The 20,813-nt window shown below is 37.8% G+C and overlaps 1 protein-coding gene across 1 annotated transcript in view; it reads right to left on the reverse strand.

Moving 5' to 3' along the window:
- Positions 1 to 244: 244 nt before the first annotated feature.
- DIPK1B (divergent protein kinase domain 1B) overlaps positions 245 to 20,813 on the reverse strand; it is a 558,256-nt gene continuing 537,687 nt past the window's right edge. Inside the window, exons 4-5 of the mRNA XM_044058535.1 lie at positions 19,693 to 19,869; positions 245 to 1,872 (exon numbers count right to left, since the gene is read on the reverse strand). Coding sequence (XP_043914470.1) covers positions 1,060 to 1,872; positions 19,693 to 19,869 — 990 coding nt within the window. The 3' untranslated portion in view covers positions 245 to 1,059. The remainder of the gene's footprint in view (positions 1,873 to 19,692; positions 19,870 to 20,813) is intronic.

Raw genomic sequence — 20,813 nt, forward strand, 5'->3', positions numbered from 1 at the left:
ATCTGTGATACGTACATAGATACAAATTAATGTAAAAGTAAAAAAATAAAATCCTCGTTGATGAGGTCAGACATGATCATGACACTGCTAGTAGACTATCTGCATTTTGATAAGTGCAGCAGAAGTTGTGGGTTACATTTGACAACACATACACAGAGCACTTGCTTGCAAACATTTTATATTAGTTATAAAATCCCTAATTACTATTGCTGGAGCTCACAGCATTAAAAAATAACATGATTCATTGTGGAAAACTTGAGCAGTTTATTATTTAAACAAAATCCTATTTATGTAATCTTTCTGCATTTATCATCACACTCTTTATTCAATGTAAGGCATTAAAAACAGAAGCTTTGTGTTGGGACTTGTTCTTTCATACTGCTTGGCTGCACATAATGCACAAGTCACATGCTCATGATATTAGTTTTACACGGAAAACAATTATCATGTCATAATGACAACATTTACAGAATTAGTTATAGACAAGCAGCAGGAACAGACAATATCGACAGGATAAAGTCCTGTTCTGAGGTATATGGCCTTCATCATTATAAATAAAAGGGGTACAATGCACACAGAAATAAATATGGATCATGAGTGTGGATGCAGCTGGACTATACATAATTTCAGTGATCCTCAATGAAGTGTTAATGACTTAACAAAAACTGACAGTATTTTCCCATGATTACCTGGCAGGATTCTTCTCATATATGACTAAGTAATATTCAGTGATTTATTAGACTGAATGAAGAACACAACTGTATATTCTAAGTACACTGGCTTGTATGTTATTCCATGAAATACTGAGACAATAAACACATTTTATTTTTTTATTATGAATAATACTGAACTATTCTGCAAATGCAAAGGTATATGTCAGCATGTCCAAAACATGTGCACTGAAATGAAACTGTCTGATGATGCTTTTTTGTCACACAGCATAATCCACAACTTTCTGTGGAAAAGACGGGAAATAATTATTGGACCATGTAGTATTATAATACAGATCCTAAAAAAACAAATACAGCACACCCAGTCATGTCTCCTCTTTGTTCCTGTCTATGAATATTTGGTATTTGAAATTCTTTTCCATAGTAGGCTTTTGACATTGTTCAGTACCAGTGAATGATGTACCTCCATCTGACTTGCCAGCCCACTCAGGGTCCTGCAAGTGCGCAGCTGTTTTTGCAGTTCTTCTTTAAGATCTGCTGGGGCACCATATAACAAATAGTCCTGAAGCAATCCACATATTTTGGCCAAATTTGGCTGGATGATGTCACTGTTGCATTGTTTCATCAGTTTGTCACAGGTTGCCATGCAGTCCTTACCATATGTGCAGTCTGAATTCTGCTCACAGTGCCGACCCTTGAGAAAACCCTTGATGGCCATTTCAGTCACAACATTCCTCAAGTCTGTCATCTTAAAGTCATATTTGTCATTAAACCCAATGTACTTTGTACTGGTGTCACAAATGTAAAAATTTCCATATGTACCATGGAATATCTCCTCTATGAATTCCAAAAGACCTATGGTGATTTTAGCCCTTCTGGGCCATGCTGGTGCAAACCACTGGTGAATAACCTTCAGAACTGCTGAAGGCAACAATGGCTGTAAAATATGAGGAACCTCCATACCATAAAGTGAGTCATGGGGAACTTTTTCTGTTACATACAAGTTTCCACAGTACCCCATTAGCTTAGAAATATGCTCCTTCTCATGTAGGGAAATCATAAGCAGAAATTCATTGACCTGAAGTAAGGCCCAAACAGATTTTGCTTCAGCGAGAGACACTCTTCCATCCTGGTTAATATCAGCCATGATAACGATTCTGTTCACCAAGTTTGAAAGGGAAGGCTGGTCACCAAGATCAGACTAGAATAAATAAAGTAAAAAAAAAAAAGAATTTAGAAACAAATTTGATAACAAATAAAGACCTTTCAATCTACTCAGAACATAAGTTCACCCTCAACCAACAGTTTTTCCCATACCGTTTAATTAAATTATGTTTATTAGTGAGTTATACAGTATTTCCCAAAATCCACATTCTTGTTTCAGTTCCCCAATTTAGAATTTTGAGATCCATTAGTATTAATATTTTTTCTTTGTTTGTTTTCCACAGCAGGAATATGTGTGATAATTTCAATGTAATGTCAGATTATTTCCTTCTGATGGTTTTCTAGAGTGAACTTGTTAACAAGGCTCAGTATAAGATTAGGAAGTGAACATACTGTCTTTAACGATAAAGCTGCTAAGAGTTTGTAACAAGCCTTGATTTATTTTGTAAAGCACAGTTAATAGCACAGAGAAACCAACTATCAATCAGTACTGAGTTACTTATCAATTTGTCATTATGGCATTACAAAAGCAGTGGAAACTTGTCAATAAAATCAGGACACCAATTTCTGCCAGAAATAAATTACAGATCTTTCTATAAATGCTATTGAAATGCAACTGGAAACTCTATATTCTCAAAAAGCATTAGTCTGATCTTCATATCAAAGATTTTCAACTACATTAACTGAACTACTGAGAAGTAAAAAGGCTGAAATACATCATGATATTGTGAACACAGTAAAATACTTGTCATATCAGAGCATTTATAGGTATGTTTGGAACTGTTGCATATGTCAGCACATCTAGCCATTGTAAAAAAAAAAAAAAGTATGTTTCCAAGATAACCTAACAAGAAATACTCAAATTCTAGAATTATCAATAAGCTAATAGTAACAGCACTAAATTCTACCTGGTTTAACAAGATATAGGTGGGGAGCTTTGTTAGTATTCGTCAAGTAATAAATAGCATCTAACTGCATAGGTTCATAGGTAGGTACTAGGCTATCTGCCCGAAGGCAATTATAAGCCTAGCCAGAATGTGTTGGCTTTCGCCACGCCCTTAGATTAGTTCCCTGTGCCTCTGTCCAGCAGAGCCACTGAAGTGATCCCCGGGGTAAACTTTGTTTCCCATCCACTCGTCAAGGTTTCTCTTGAAGAGTGTTAGTGAGGAGCTCTGTCTAATGCAGATTGGAATCTTTTTCCAAAGCATGGGAAGTCTCTGGGACAGGAATCCATCCCTCCAGCAAGTCTTATTTATTGTTGTGGTGAGATCCCTAGAGTGTGTGGCTTGAGGTGATATGGTTTTCTTTAGGTGGAGCATGTCCATCAATTCTGGGTTGGACATGGCCTTGTATGTCAGGCAGAGATCACCTCTGTGTAGGCAGTATGCAACCAAGTACATCTGGAGTTTCTTCAGTCGAGCTGCATAAGGCAACTGTTTGAGGCCAGTGATCCTCTTGGTGAGGTACTTCTGTGGTCTTTCCAGCTGTTGCAGGTGTCTTGTAAGGTACATCCCAAATGGGGCGTTGTACTCTATGATGGGTCTGATGAGTGATGAGTAGAGGGGCACAATGACCTCTTTTGATCTGGATGCGAACCCTTTTGTGATTATGTGGGCCACATAGAAGGATTTTCTAACCACTTTGGCAATGTGATTATCAAAGGAGGGATTACTATCTTCTTGGGTCCCCAGATCCCTTATTTTGTCTTCCGTATTTAGGGGACTACCACCTATGTGGTAGTTTGTGGGTATTTTGTTTTTTCCAAAGGGAATGACTATGCACTTTTTGGCATTTAGCTTGAGGCCATGATTTTGACACCAGGTATCCGTCTCAGTGAGACCCTTTTGGAGGATGTTTGTGTCAGCCAGAGAGTCAATTATAGCCCCTAGTTTGCAGTTGTCTGCGAACTTGGTCAGCCATAGTCCTCCTGTGCTTGCCTGTACCTCTGAGAAGTATATGCCGAACAGGAGAGGTCCTAGGACTGAGCCCTGGGGAACGCCACTTATAACCGGTTTAGAGTTTGACCTAGCTCCTGCAACTCTCACCATGTGGGTTCTGTCCGTGAGCCAGTTGGCAACCCATCTTGTGACATAGGGGTTTATGTTCAGGCTGGTGAGCTTGTCTATAATACCAGAATGGGGAATGGTGTTGAAGGCCTTTGTGAGGTCTAGGTAGGCTGTGTATACCACCTTTCCCTTGTCTACAGCCTTGGTAACTGTCTCAAAGAAGTCCACCAGGTTTAGGAGGCATGATCTGCCCTTAACAAAGATGAACTGGGTAGGGTCCAGTGTTTGGAGGTTCCCAATGTCTCTGTTAATGAGTTCCATGATGATGTGCTCCATAGCTTTGCAGACCAAGCTAGTCAGGCTTATAGGGCGATAGTTCCCGGGGTCTGTTGTGGCTCCACCTTTGTGGAGTGGAATAACCGTTGATGTGTGCCACTCTATGGGTATGTAGCCTGTGGAGAGGCTGAGCTTGAACAGTGTATTTAGGTGAGGGGTTAGTTCGTCTTTGAGCTTGTGTAGAATGCAGTCTGGGACACCGTCCGGTCCAATTGATGCTGTGTTTTTGGCTTTGGAGAGGGCTGTTTTAACTTGAGTGTCTGTGATTTCAGGGGCTCTACATTCTTCTGGTATGGTTATGGGCCTTTTTGGGGGTGAGAGGAGGGTAAAGTTTGCACTGAACCTGTCTTCCAGGATGTTGGCGATATTGGTCGGTTTATTGTATTTTGTGCCATTCTGCACTAACTCCGAGCAGATCTGAGCATTGCCACTTAGTTTCTTGACATAGCTAAAGAATGCCTTGTGGTTATCTTTGGAGTCCTTGGCAATTTTTCTTTTGAAGCTAGCCTTGGATGATTTTATGAGGGATCGTAGTTTCTTGCTGATACTGATTAGGGATGTCTTCCCTTTTTGGGATTTTACTCTTTTCTGTACTAGTTTCCTCCTTTTGTTGTATAGCTTGTTTATGGCAGGAGTCCACCAGACTGCTTTCCTTTTCTTGGAGGAGTGAGTCTTGGTTTTGTTTGGGATAGCACGATCCATGCATTCTTGTAGTTGCCCATAGAATGCATTAATAAAGGATTTTGCAGCTTGGACAGCGTTATCCTTTAGCATGGGGGCTTTGAAACTTTCCACCTCGGTCTTAAGTAACGTGAAGTTTGCTTTTGAAAAGTTTTTCACGGTGGTTTCCTTGACCAGGGGTGGGGGCGGAATGTGGATATCCAGAGTGATTTGTTTATGGTCAGATCTAACCAGCGAGGGGTTGACCTCTGGTGTGCAACACCGGTCGCCCATGTTGTTGATGACCAGGTCCAATATGTTGTCACCTCTGGTGGGAGTGTTGACCAGTTGATCCACGGCATTTGAGTTTATAAATTCTAGGAAATGTTGGACAAGGGAGTTATTACTTGAGTAGTTCTCCCAGTTAATATTTGGGTAATTGAAATCACCCAATATTAGGGTGTTTGGTAGGACCTTTATGTTTCCCAGTGTTTCCAGAAATGTGAAATGGGGGTCCTGGGACATGGTGGGTAATCTGTAGCAATCTTCTATTTGAATTGCAGTTTTGCCCATTGTTAGTTGCATGTGGATGATCTCTAAAGCATCGTACTGTGCCACTAACCTGGAGGTGTGGGTATCCTTGATGAATATGGATATGCCCCTGCCTTTTGTATTTCGGTCCGGGTTCTGTGGCCAAAATGTATGGTATGAGTTGTAGCCTGGTAGTGCTGGAGTGCTCTCTGGAGCCTTAAACCAGGTTTCTGTTATTGCACATATATAGATTTTCTCCATACTGAGGAGTGCCTCGAGTGCATGCATTTTGAGGTTTAGCCTCAGTTTTTTGTTACTTGTGTTATTTACAGCGGTGGGTTTGTCTTTTGAGCCTTGCCTAAAAAAAGGCACTATGGGGGTGGCAAGAGCCTTGGCCAGTATTTGAAAGCCTAAGGGTGACAGGTGCAAGCCGTCTCTAGTGAAGCAGTGTGGCTTGTCGAGCATGTCATCCAAGGTGGACAGACAGTGGATCCCCTTTGAATGACACCAGAAACTTAGCCAATTGTTGAAATTGATAATTTTTTCTTTATACCGTGGTATCATTCTTGGTGAGGGCAGGATGCTACTCAGGGTGAGGGTCATACCATCCTGGGCTACGTGATCAGAGATCTCTTCCATGTCTCTTTTCATGTAGTCCAGGGAGGTACAGCTGAGGTCATTCACACCAACATGGACAATGACAGAGTCGTATTTGTACTTGTTCTGGAGTGACCTGAGTGCTTGTGTTATGTGGCGGATCCTGGCACCCGACAGGCAGCTAACAGTAAACTTCTCCTTGTTCAGCCTAGTGAGTGGGATGTCAGTGCACCTGACTATAGAGTCACCTATTACTAGTGTGTTGGGTATGTTATTTTCCCTTAAGGGCTGTGATTGTGTGGCACACTGGTTTTGTGAAGTAGGTGTTTTTTTGTGTTGGGGGGTGGAGGCTGCTTGGATGTCTGCTTTGGAGGTCTCTACTGCTTTTGCAGATTTTTTATTTAGAGCCTCCGAGTATGTTTTCGTGTATTTATGTGTGTTTTTGCCAGCGCTGGTTTAATGGGTCTATGTGAGACTGGTTATGTGATGCAAGTATTTCCCTTCTCCTCTTGACTGTCTGATCCAGTCTTGTGTTGAGAGAGCTTAGCCTCCAGTTTGGCTGTATAATTGCATCTCTTGCATGTATTAGTGTTTGGTGGTAGGAGGAGAGGGTTGTCTGTATACATGAGGCAGTTGTAACCTTGCCGCAAAATGCCCAGATTCACCAGTTGGACTGGAGAGTACACCTGAAACTGCCATTTGGACATGCCTGGATAGGTACAGTTAACTGTTTTACTGATTGGCTGTTAAGGTCGAATAAAGAGCCTTGTCCTTCTGTACAGTATAGGGGGGTCTAGTGCTAGGGTTTATAAGTGCTTGCTATGAGTTTTGAGCAGGTGCCGGGCTGAGAAATGAATGGTTTGAGAGCTTAAGTTGAATGTATGTCTAGTTCCAAGGGAAAAATTGAAGAGGAGACTTTGTGGAGCCAGGAATAGTTATACCCTAGGTAACCGGTGCTGCCCGGCTCGCAAAAAAAAAGAGAGATGGAAATTAGCCCAAAATGGCCAAGAAACTACTAATTTCTGGGCTGATACCAGCCCTCCTGTGACAGTTAGGCTGCTCAAAGCTCCCTTCTCTCACAGGTGAACAGAGAAACTTCCTTCTATCCAAGTAAGGTATTATGGGCAAACACAGAGACTTGTAACACAGCCCTGAATTCAGCACTAACCTGAAAACTGGACTATACTAGCTTATAAAGGCGGGAAACAAGTTTTTTTTTTCAGAAAATAAAGCAGATACAATAAAAAAAAACACTTTAAATTCACAGAAAAGGATACTTATTGTTATATATCTCAAATCAGAGTTGTAGTCAATGCCCTTAGTAATAAAGTAGGAAGAAACACAAATACAGTAAAAGTAGATGAATAAAGTGCAATTATATATATATATATATATATATATATATATATATATATATATATATATATATATATATATTGAAAACAAACTAATTTAAACAAGTTACCCAATTAACCAGAAAAAAAAAGCTCAAAACTGAGCCCTGTTCCAGCAGTCTTCAATCAGACAAGTTCTAACTGCACACTCATGCCACTAGGGTACTGGGGAACCTTCTCCAAAAAAAGATGGCCTGAATCAGTGCTCAAGTTATACAAACAAAGCTAGACTCAGCAGGCCTGAATCTGGTGTATGCTATGGCAACAAGGCACACTAATTTCAGAAAAAAACTGTTCAAATTAGCAGGCACAATAAGCCTGTGACCAGAAATTCCCAACTCAAAAGGGCAGAATCCAGCCTCTCCTCCCACAAGAGTGTAGACCACAAACCTTCTTAATGTACAATAACTGGCCTGAAGCCCAAGTGCTTAAACCAGAACTAATACACTTTTAGAATAGCAGAAACTGAGCCTTCAATCATGCCGCAGTGGTGCAGCCATTAGCGTTGTCGCCTCACAGCAAGAGGTTCTCCTGTTCGATTCTCGGCTGGAGCACCTTCTGTGTGGAGTCTGCATGTCCTCCCCATGATCGAGTGACATTAAAAACATGCAGGTAGGTGCATGAGTGAATGAGCTTGCCTTCTTTGAAGGTTGGGCGTCGGGCTGGCAACTTGGCACAGTAAAAATTCACTGCCAATCATTAGTGACAGGAGTTCCACTGTGGCGATCCCTAACTAGGAAAAGCCAAAAGAAGACTACTAGACAGTGAGCTTTCAATCAGCAATTCCCAGCTTAGAAGGATGTAAGCTACATGTCCTGCCACAACAGTGCAGACCACAAGCCTTCTTAATGTAAAACAACTGGCATGAAGCCCAAGTGATTAAACCAAAATACTTAGAATAACAGTTACAATTTAATCAGGCTACTACCAAGCAGTAATAAATGCAGCAGAATAAATAAAATTGAGTACTTTTAAGAAGAGGCAAAAGCAAAATAATGTAGGAGGAATCACAAATACAGTAAAAGCAGATTAATAAAGTGCAGTTTTTTTTGTTAGTAAAGTGCAAGGAGAGAGGAAGGAAGAACCTAAGTAGGTTGTCTTTCTCAAATCTTCTCTCTTTATTACGTAGAGTGAACACTAGACTCAGAAAATGATCTCACTGTACTCGGTTAAGTGAGCAAATGAGATGGACCCAGGAGGAGTGTTCAAATACAGACTTACAGGAGGGGTGGGCAATTCCAGAGCCACTAACACCAAGACAAGAACAGGGAGGGTGGGTGGAAAACTAATTGCAGAGAGACACACAACACACTATTCAGTGAAACAATTGAGACACACAACACACTATTCAGTGAAACAATTAGGTAACAGAAAAAATAAAATATAGTACTTTTAAAACTGCAAGTTTGCACTTAACAGAAGAATAAAACACAGTACTGCAAGTTTGTACTTAAATTCAGCTTCTATTGCAGGTGATTGTAGCCGACCAAGTCACTCAGAAATTGAGCATAGTACAAATTTTTCAAATTCCAGAGTGTTTTTCTTGCTAAAAAATCTCTCCATCGCCATATATACATAAAAATGATTTGTCTATTTCTCCCTTTATGTGGCATTTCTGTACAGCCTCCTCTGCATACCGTGTGTTTCATAGATCCTCACATTACCATCTTTAGGATGTCTTGCACATCCATTGCACTACAGACTTTTGGGCCAGAAGAAAGTCTGCACAGCAATGCCTTAATATTGTTGTTTTCTTTCTTTCATGCATCTGAGTCAAAAAATAATGTGCCTGTGAATGCAGACTTACTGAAATATTTGCTTGTGCAAGCAACATGGAAACTGCTGTTGCACAGAGACAAGCCAACTCCAATAGTGCCAGATGTCAGTCATGGCTGAGCAGGCAGCCCAGGCATGAATGACTGACTAGAAACATGACATATCTGGGTGATGGGTGAATAAGGGAGGAATTCCTGCCATTAAGAAAGCCCTTATTTTTATGAAAAAGACCACTTTGACAACACTTTATAGAAGTGGCCCAAAAAGTCTGCATAGGCAACAGGAATAATACAAAGCAAAAGCTACTGTCTCCGCAATTTTTCAAAGAAAGTATTTTAGGCTACCTCTTTTCTAAGTGACGTGAAATAATGTCTTGAAAAAAGGATATCTTATAAAATATCATTTTATGAGGACGTGGCATGCATTTTGGACAAAAGATTTCTTAGCTGAAAATTTTATTTACAGACATGGTAGCAGTCCACATTTAAACATTTTAGTGTAGAATAAATAATAAAGTAATATCAATAACTTAAAGTAATGCAGGGATATTAGTTCTGCAAAGAAAACCAAGATATATTTTTCAGGTTTGACCACAGTGCTTTAATGGGACCTATTATCACTCTTCAAAAATAAAAAATGCAAGCAAGCAAGCCTCTAGAGTTAAATTACACAATATTGTAGTTTATCCACTTTAATGACTTATTAGTGATGATAATTAGACTCCGAGCCTTAGCTTACACACGTTAAGTATGTGTCTTTAGTAAACTCCATTAGACTGGTAACAAAACAAGCACATTCTAAATATAATATATGACTCTATCAGACTTCCTTGTCGATTAGATCAAGTTTCCTTTATACCACCCATGCAGAGCTGCCATTGCTTGCTTGTTTGATTGATTAATTAATTAATTAATGTAATTATTGTTAACTAAGTAAACCTGCTAGTTACAAACTTGTTTTCAAGGACCCCAGCTTTTTCACAGACGCACAGCAGGCAAACAGAAACTCAAAGAATAATTCTATGCACCACTAGGGTTGCCACCTTTTCAAATGCCCAAAGTGGGACATTTTTGGTACAAACATCAGATTTTTGCAGGCTGAAACATACCCACGGCCAGTACAAAGGACAAAACTTCACTTTTTTGCCTAAATAAAAGCTTATTCTTGTAGCATTTTAGTTGCTTATTCTGTTTTGTATAACATTTAGGCATTTCAGATAGAGAATAACTGTTTTATGCAGCTATTACATAAAAGATATAGGAAATAATTTTGTCCTAAAATCTCAGGACATTTGCCATTTTTACAATTTTTTTGCAGGACACAAATGCCCAAAGAGGGACTGTCCTTTGCAAAGTGGGACAGGTGGTAACCCTATGCACCACTAGCATCCCATGTACAGAGGTATATACATAATACACAAAGACACACACACACACTGTGTGTATGCTTGTATTGTATGCCTATGGACAGAATGTAATCAGTTACTCACTGATATTACACATGAAGACTAATAATATCCCAAATAGGATACTGCGTTGTCCCTCAGCAAATGAAAGAAAACATGAGAAAGTAATACAATTAGTGTTACTGCCTCCCAGTGCTTGGTTTTCCAGTTCAGCATACAGCTCCTTCTGCACAGCGCCTCAGTCTCATCCCTTTGTCTGTGAAGATTTGGATGCTCCAGTTTTCTCCCACATCCACAAGAAAGTGAATTCACGATCCTCCAGATTGCCTACTGGTGTGGGTACCATGAAGGAGTGCATGTGTGTGTGTTTGCATTCTGTAACAGATTGGCATTCAAGCCTCAGGGATTAGTTTCACTGCCATTTGCCCACTGAGTGCCAGGATAGGCTGTGACTCCTCCCTGACCCGGAAATGTATTTTAAGTGGCTTACTGGAGTATGAACAAAGGAATGAATGACTGAATGACACTAAATAATATTGTATACATTCATAGATTTGTATGATCTTGTTTTATTAGGCAATAAGGCCATCAAGAAACTCAGACTCCTTGTGAATGTCATGAAGTCTGTGCATCCTGACTGAATAATCTATTTTATTTTTAAACATGGCCATATTCTAAGAGTATGTAATATCCTCTTGAAGACAACTGTATAATCTAGAGGTAGCCTTTATAATAAATGTATCCCTCTTTTAGTGTTGTTCAATGTGATACTAAAACTAATCTTAATTGTTCTAACAATTTCCAGGCCCATAAAGGCCTGAAGAATTGGATCCTTATAAATAACAAATGCCAAACACATCTTACGCCTGATTAAATGATATGCCATAACATAAGGATATAATTTAACACATCTGCCTGTGTATGTCATATTTCACAAAGAAAGTATTTTTGTGGGAAATTTCCTTTGAACTAATTCTAAACGTTTCATATTAGCCTGAATGTAAGAACAGAAAGAATAATTATATTCCGGAACAGACTGCTTTAATATCTGCTACAATGTACACAAAATTCACTATTTCTGGAAGAAAATGTCATAATATTCATGCTCACTAATCATAGTGCCAGACGTCTTATAACAGATACATATTTATTTCCTGCAATGACTCTAAGATCTTTCATATGTTTCCACACGTAGAGTTTGACCATTCAGATACACAGGGTTAGACATTGGTTTACCAAAATACATCATGCTACATTTGCTAACATTAAACCTAAGACCCAATAGAAATGTTGAGTTGTTAATTCTACTAAGATAATTGTTAATGTTACTGTGGCCACGGGAAACACAATTTTACAGTCATATGCATTTTTTGACAATCAGCAATTCTCAACCACTGGAAAGGATGAAAAAAGTTAAATAATATTGGATGTAATACTGAGTTCAGTGGGATACCAGATTACATAATTAAGCTGAAACTGGTATGCTGTTATGGCAGAATAAAGTTATGTTTACTTAGTAAGGAATTGTGCTATTTAATAACTATCTATTCACTATAGTGTGAGGAGTGCTGGCTTTAGTAAACTCCATTAGACTGGTACCAAAACAAGCACAATCTTTCCATTCCGCACTATAGTGAGATGCCCGTTCTGCATTGTCAGCATTCTGAATGTCGACCATATGGTTGTCGGTATTCTGGAATGCTGGCAAACTGAAGGGGACCCGACAGATCACATGGACCAACATGGGTAAATGGAGCCATCTGCTTATGGTAACATGTACTGGTTTAGCATGTATCAGTGACATTGAGATGTAAGTTGGCTGGCATGCATGCATACTGAAGTGCACACCTCCTGCATGCTACATAAATCCCCACTCATCTATGTATACCATCGATGGCTCCTTCACATTCTAAGTGTCATGAAGCCTTCATGCAATGTAATGCAATATCCTTTCCTGTAAATAGCACCCAAAGACAAACAGCACTTCCACATCCTTGAGGTGTGCTGTTTTTTTCCAACTATAATATCCTATCTGGTGCTGCAGTCAAGTGCCATATGATAGCTATGATATATATGCGTAGGCACACATATGTCCGAATGCCTTGGACATGACAGCCCAGACAATCCATGTCTGACCTGTGATTTAGACACTGGTTGATCTGATAGTGGAGGGTGGGAGAGAGCAGTCAGCACCAGCTTACTCATCCTAAGGGGATGGAAACATCCCTACTCTACTTCTAGATTGACACTTGGTGAAGTCTGATTATTAAGGCAGGGTGCAGCATCAGATGGGCACATAATATCACTGTAAGGCAGTAGCAGATCCATCTTCACTTGTGCATACACAGGGAGCTCAAGGATGAGGCCTAGAACTACAGCAGAAAAAAATCACTGTCCCTGCCACATGATGGCTGCATTCCCTGACTCATGAACCTTCTTCCCATTGTTACTGATATCAGGAAGGAGGGTTGGATAATCAGTTGACAAAAAGGGGGTGAGGAGGTTATTGGATGGTCACAGAGGTTGGAAGAGGGCACAAATACCTGAGACAAAAGTAACAATACACATAGTTAACACCTTCAAACCCCTTTCATTGAAACTCAGAGGCAATGCAAAGACTAAACAGAGATAAACACCTAAAACTAGGGAAATGTGTACCAGACTGGAACTATATACTTAAACTTAAAAAAGAGTGAAAGGATTTTTCCTAACATAAAATTTCAAAACATAAGATGTCCATAAATATATTTTATATCCCTGTAATGATCCACGTTTTGCACAAAAAACAAACTTTATAAAGTTTTTTTTTAATCATTTTCCAAGAAGCAGCATATAACAAATAACTGTTTAATTTAAAAATAATAAAAATTCCGCACCTATAGTGTTTCTGATGAAGTTCTTGTGTTTTGGAATGAAAACACTAAAACTGTGGTGAATAAACGTTTGGCTGGGACTATTGGTGCGGTGTTTTTATTATTTTTAAATAACTGTTTAATGACATTAAACAGTAGCACACAGCTGGAACAAATGAAGTGTATTCACACACATTTCTAGAGATCGTTATAGGGCCCAACCCTTAAACCACTACAGTACATGATACTGCAAAAGGAGTGAATAGAAAGGTCCAGTATTGCAAACATAGTTGCATCTAATTATATCGAAATAATAGATTGTAAAATTCTTATATTCTTCTAAAATCTCCAAATTTCCTGTTATTAGTATATAATATATGGTACAATATTCAGTAGTTTGCACTAACCTACAACTACTGACAAATTATTTTTTTTCTGCATACTGAGACTATTCAAACAAAGAAAACTTTCAACAAAATTTGTGATAACTTCAACTTACAATCCTGCAGGATCTTAAAAGCAGAAAGTCTGCAGTGCTGGGAAGTTACTCTTTAACTCTCATTCAAGCTAACATTCTGAATCAGCAAATATACAAGCAATTTGTAGTTACTGTCTGAGTTGAGGGTCCTTAAGAACCTATTCTTTAGTTTCTATATATCTGTCCCAAAGTAAGGCAAATGGATCACTCATTTTTTGAGTGACAGACCAGTTTGTTTACACCAATTTATGAGGAGGCCCATGGAGAAAACTTCAATAACAGGGCATTTAATGCATATACAGTAATACAGTCTTGTAATACAAGTGTGATGACAGAAGAGACAACAGTACAGTATTTACAAGTATTTACAGTTTTATTTAACTGGTTGGTTAATATTACTGTGTTTTTAGAGAATGGGCAAACTGTACATCAACATCCTGATTGGGGAACAAACGGTCTCCAGTAGGGTATTAATGTACAAGTAATGCCCACTGAAAAACGAGTCTGCCTCTTCACGGTAGCATATCAAGCTGCTGTGGATCTCGGACTGCAAAAAAACTAAGAGTCGCCATTACTTTAGATTTGTTAAGCAGAGCTTTTGCTGTTTAGTGTGTGTGAAACAGAAAAATGTGTGTGTGTGTGTGTGTGTGTATATGTGTGTATATATATGTATATATGTATATATGTATATATATATATATATATACTAGGTTTACTATCAAAATGCCGCCATGCAATTGCACGGCTATGAAGTATTCGAACAACATATGTTTGAATACTTCATAGTTCGGCAGGTTATGTGAGCGAATGTTATTATTGCGAATGGACTGTGCATTCACAATTATAACATTTGCTCATGTAAGAGGATCGTGGTACAGTGCGGTTTGGGAAATACATCCCTTTCCTCACTGTTGTACGATCTTGGAGTTGGAATATTAAGTTAGGGGGTGTGCAGGGGGGGCTTGCCCCCCTGCATAAATGTGAGTATAGGCTAGTTAGGTAGGGAGTTAAGGGAAGGGTGGGAGTGCTGTTGATTGCCGAAAATGTCGCGAGCAACATTTTCGACAATTAACAGCTGTTTTCGACATTAGGTACATACGGAAATGTGTACGTTCGGCGAAACACTTTGCTAATACCTACACATTTTATTTTAACTTTCGACTTATTGATAGTAAACCATATATATATATATATATATATATATATATATATGTGTGTGTGTGTGTGTGTGTGTGTGTGTGTGTGTGTGTGTGTGTATATGAGTTCATTTATGTTTCTGTTTGTGTATGTGAGTGAACGTGTATATGAAATCAGAAGAGACTGTGCATATGAGAGATCGAGAGAGGGTGAAAGGGATCATGTGTGAGTGAATGCATGTATGAAAGCAGAAGAAACTGTATGTGTGAGAGATCGCGAGAGAGTGAGAGAAAGAGTGGTCTTGTGTGCATAGTTCTCAACTGTCCAAATTTTCACAAAATGTCCAGATTTTTTGCCTCATATTTTTTGTCTGTTTCTCATAAAATGTTTGGTTTCTGAAGTTTTGTGGCAAATCATTGAGCAGTGAGTTCACTAAATAATGACCGGCATTTGAGTTTCAGGCTTTATATCTTTCAGAAAATGCATTGTAATAAAAGGCCTTCTATTCTAGCAACTTTTTAAGTTTATAAGAGCAATATTTAAAATTTGTCCCCCCATTATTTCTGGCTTTGTCCAGATTTTTTGTACCAAGAGGTTGAGAATTATAATTGTGCTAGCGAATGTGAGTATGAAACCAGAGGAGACTGTGTGTGTGTGTGTGAAAACAGAAGAGGCTGTGTATGAGAGAGAGATAGAGAGAGAGAGAATGGGGTCTCTGTAGAATTGTTATTTTACTTACTTATTTTTTAAGTACTATATTATCTTTTTTATATATTTTGATGTAAAATGCTTCCTCCAACACCATTAGCATATACTACAAAAAGTTTTAAATATTAGGTAGAAGAACTATTTTACATCACAAATATATAACAAATAATATAGTAGTTAAATATGTAAGTAAAACAACAATTCTGCAGAGGCCATTCTCTCTCTCATACACAGCCTCTTCTGTTTTCACACACTGTGCTACGGTATATATCTGAGGAAACATTGTGACAGTAGAAAAGACAAGGTTCCTTGCTTGTAATATTTGTACATATATAAATACTATAGATACATTTATGCACCCCAGGACAGGGATAAAATATACTCTTGACGTGAAGGCAACCTGCAAATCTAAACATTTAGTTTATTTATCACAATGTCAAGTTTGTTTGAAATTTTACATAGGAAAGACAAACCGTACCTTGATGGAAAGGATAAGAGAACATTAGGGACATAAAACAGGGACATGCCACTAATTCATTAGCCCAGCATATTTTAGACACTACAAGAGAACATGTTTTTAAATTTCAAGTAGTTGAGTTGACTGAAGATGGAGGAAGGATGGGCGACATAGTTAATAAAATGGAAGATAGGGAGTTAACTTGGATTTTAAAACTTCAGGCAGACAAAGAAGGAGGCTTGAATGATAAGGTCTCTTTAAGACCTAGATTAAAAAATAGAAGACTTTTCTGTTTTAATGAATGAATGGCATGTGATTTACTGTGCATTGTTTTATTGGTTGTAAGGTTAACAGCTTTAGTATATTATTAAGAGGTTTGTGTTTGTGAAATTGAAGGTCTGATGAAGTGGTTTTATCCATGAAAGCACTTACCTATTTTTATAAATAAAATGTTTCTCTGCCATAATTTACTTGTTTTTATCTTACTATTTGTTTTTGCGAGTGTTCTTTGCAGTTTTGTAGTTTAAACTTTGAAAGTCACTGTTTCACATTTATAGTTTCTATTGGAAGAGGAATGCTTCCATGCATCCCCCAGTGAGGGGAGCTGCACCTTTCAACCCCAATATTTGCATATACTACGTCTGGGTCCACTGCACATCAGAGAAGAGGGAATACTCCAAGATACAGCAGTTTTGGAGTTAGTGTATATCACTGTAATCACACTCAAATGCTTACAGTTCTGAGGATTGTACTTATGATCTTCAAACACACAACAGGAGCCTTACAGTAACTGTTTGGATTATGCATAGTTCTTAATTTTCTTTGATGGAAATCACTCACGAAGCACTGTAAAGAACACTGCTGCTACTTCTGGACTGATTCATGTAATAGTTTGTATCAGTCTGGTTCATATTATACAGCTGTAGACACATTAAGTCACACTCCTCTTTTCTGTGTTTACCTCAGTTTGGTCTGACTATTCTTTAGTTCCTGTATCCACCTGCATCCATCATTATATCTATATTGTAACATAGACGTGTGATCATTGCCTCCATAAATCCCATTACTCATCTTCTTGTGCAACTTCTCTGTGTGATATATGGCATCTTCTACAGGCTTTTGTTTAAACTGACGTACAGTAGCTTTGAGTGGCCATCCTTTATACCTAAAATGTGATTTTTTTTTCCAGGGGGAGCATTAATAACCTGTTAGTGCACTCAGTGACTGCATCCTACTGTAATTCCTGTGGTCAGTAACTATTATTTCTACTGATTTTGCATATCTGATACTTTGTCATGTGTCAGATCTTCCCTATGGAGCAATCTCTTTTGCATGTTTTCAGAATATGTAGCATGCAAAAATCTCATTCGCTACACCTGTACATACTTCTCTGAACTTACAGTTCTCAGGTAATGCATGCAGCTCTTGCATATATTCAAAAAAATTTACATGCATCGTTTGATCATTTTGCAAGTCTCTTTAGATTGTTTGAATGAGTTTTCATATTGTTTAGTTGACATTACCAACATATACATCAGGTTCTGATACCTCAGCATTAACAAAAATCTTACTGTTTTATTAAATGGAATACCCTTTGCTGTGTAATGCCACTTCACTTTATCACTTACAACTTGTTTGTTATTCTTTGTTTAAGATTAAAAGTATTACTGTGTCTAGTATTTTCCATTGTGGTACATTTTATCACCTGCGTACATCTTTATGTATCACATTCAGATGTTTAAGCTTTCCAGCCACATCTAAACTCATATTTCATAATACATAATACTAGTACTAACCTGACTGGACTGTTAACAATCACTTAATGCCTCTGTTTTTAATGCAATTTACATCCATGTTCAATGTGCACTGACGTAACACATTTGACCAGAAGCAAGTTTGCTTGATAGGTGAACATTCTTTTGCATTCTATCATATAAATATGTACATAATTCATTGCTTTCTACCAAATGATTTGCGAAGAATACCACTGGAACAAATTTATCAAAATCACAGTTTAACTTACTTAAATTTTACTAATACTCATTGCTACCAGGGACAGAACAGCTAAAAGCCCGTGTTTGTTTGCTAGTAGGTTAGGGAATCAGTGTTCATGTTATGTTATTTGCACCATAGCAAGGTCTACCAGTTCTTAGTCTACTGCTATGGAGACATATACAGTGTCGTGCCAAAACATATATTCTTATGTGCAAGTGCTTTTTCTTTTCTTTTATTCTTGTATACTGTGATCCTCTACCAAATACTAAGACCTATGTATTGTAACAATTACTTGTAGTGTCACTTACAGTGCATTGTCAAACATATACTGTTGCAAGTACATATTCTTGTTTGTTGAAGACTTTGCACCAAAACGTAGGTTGTAACCATAACCTCTTTTACATACAAATACTTTTTGAAACACTGTAACTATTATAGTGTTAAACTATGCCCAAGTCGTGGCTGAAAGGGTTGTAGGAGCATTCTAAGCATCTGGTTACCAAATGTATAAAAATTAAATTTCCAGTACCTATAAATGTACTGTCTATTGGTTATTTGCTGTATTCAACAAATCCATTGATAGATAATTAATTGTTTACTGATGCATGGAGTTTGCCATATATTGGTTATTGCAATATTTCACAATTAATACATTCCCTTGGTTGTAATTAAATGATTATTATGTTTTAAAATTTTGTGAGGGTTACTTTGCAAAAAAAACATACTGTATAATCACTAAAACCAGTTGTTTGTACTCCTAAATCTCACCAAGTTATTTATAATGTATATAATTCCAAAATAGTTGATAGCTATGCACCATACCTCTCAACTATACAGACTTTGACAGAATGTCCAGATTTTTGACTCATATTTTGGTCCATTTTTCATGCAATTGTGGTTTTCTGGCAACTCATTGGCAAATAATTAAAGAGTGAAGTCAGAAAATGATAGATATGTGAGTTTCAGACTTCATAACCTTCAGAACATCCCTGTTAATATAAAACCTGTTATTCTATCAGCATTCTAAGTTTGTAAGAGCAATTTTTAAAAATTGTCTCTAAATTTGGGCATGTGTTTGTCCCCCCATTATTTATGGCTTTGTCTAGATTTTTTGTTCTACAAGGTTGAGAGGTATGCTATGCACTATTCCTCTTCCTAAGCCTTTTTTATCAACATTTTACTCATGGGTCCATGTAGTCTGCCATCTTCTTCAGCAGAAGGTTTTCCTCTTACCTGCTACTCCACAATGCCATTTTTCATACTACGTTTTGAATGTAGATAGAGTTTGCACACCCCAGTCATCATTGTCACCATTTGTTGTATATTTGTCTAATGTACATTAAATTAGTACATTAATAAGGGCATGAAGATTAGACATGCAGTGCAATGCTTCTTTTTTTTACAATGACTGCAGTTCAGTTGCCATACCAAGCATGTACGGACACAGGTATCTACATTACGTTATTGCTTTTGGTGTTACAAGCAAATAATATAAGCAATACAAAGCCAATGACACTTTACTAACCTTTAAGAAAGTAAGAAGCATTTCCCTGAATTCATCCATTGATGTTCCCCTGGTTGGTTTATCAAATAGAACTAGGTCTCTTCTAGGTCCAGACTCAGGATTGCCGTCTGGTTTTAAAGTTTCCTCAATTCCACATTTAATAGTCACTGCCTTTTCCCTCCAGATGCCACTGTACACCTGAAGATACATAAAAGGGGAAAAAAATCTATGATGGCATTTATTAAAACAGCTGCAGATGTAGGTATGAAAGACTCAGCTCAAAGAATTCAAATTTAAAATACTAAAAATTGACTGAGCATTTCTGGTGCAGGCAAGTACTGAAATATTGACTTACAAAGTACTGGTGCAATTAACTTATTTGGATGTCTTTATACTCTAGTTTTCAGTGGCTGAATCTGTAGCTTTTGACAAAAAATACATTTATATCCTCAAGTTCACACAGTTTTTCCCTTTCATCTCTTAAACCATAAGGGTTACTAAATAAATTTAAATGACAAACTGTTTCGCTCAAAGTAATTTTTACAGTAGAAGCATTCATTAGATTCTAGGTCTTAAACTGGATTTTAAAAGTCACAATAAAGAGCACATATTCATTTCTGTAATGTTTTATAAAGGACTTTCAATTCCTTAAAACCCCCTCAAACTATACACATATGGCCAACAGCATTCCAGTCATCCAGCTATTAGCTTTCATATGAGGTTAAGCAGTACTGTCTGTGTTACATGTTTTTTTTTTAAATATTCAGAGAAATATTTAAAATAGTATATAACCAGCATTTAATATATCTTTGGCTGCGGTAGACAGAGGGAAGGAATCAATGCAGTTGTTCTACCCATTATGTAACCTTTAAGATGAAATATTTCAATAGCTTGTATGCAACATGATTTTCAGTTTACTAATGTAAATAGTAACTAACAATTGTAAATGCCTTGAGACATCACTAGAATGATCCTAGAGAAAGCCTGGAGGTGTCAGTGAGGTTAATGAGTTCAGAGCATGTTGAGATTTCCATAATGGTAGAATATTTCTAGTGGGCGCAGTACCCTGGGTGTGTTAAATTTCAAAGGCAAACGTTCACTTTGTAACACAAAAATAACATAATCTTTTAACTTTCACATAC

This window comes from Protopterus annectens, chromosome 16.part0 (genome assembly GCF_019279795.1).
Source record: "Protopterus annectens isolate FY-2018-M chromosome 16.part0, PAN1.0, whole genome shotgun sequence".
Lineage (NCBI taxonomy): Eukaryota > Metazoa > Chordata > Ceratodontiformes > Protopteridae > Protopterus > Protopterus annectens.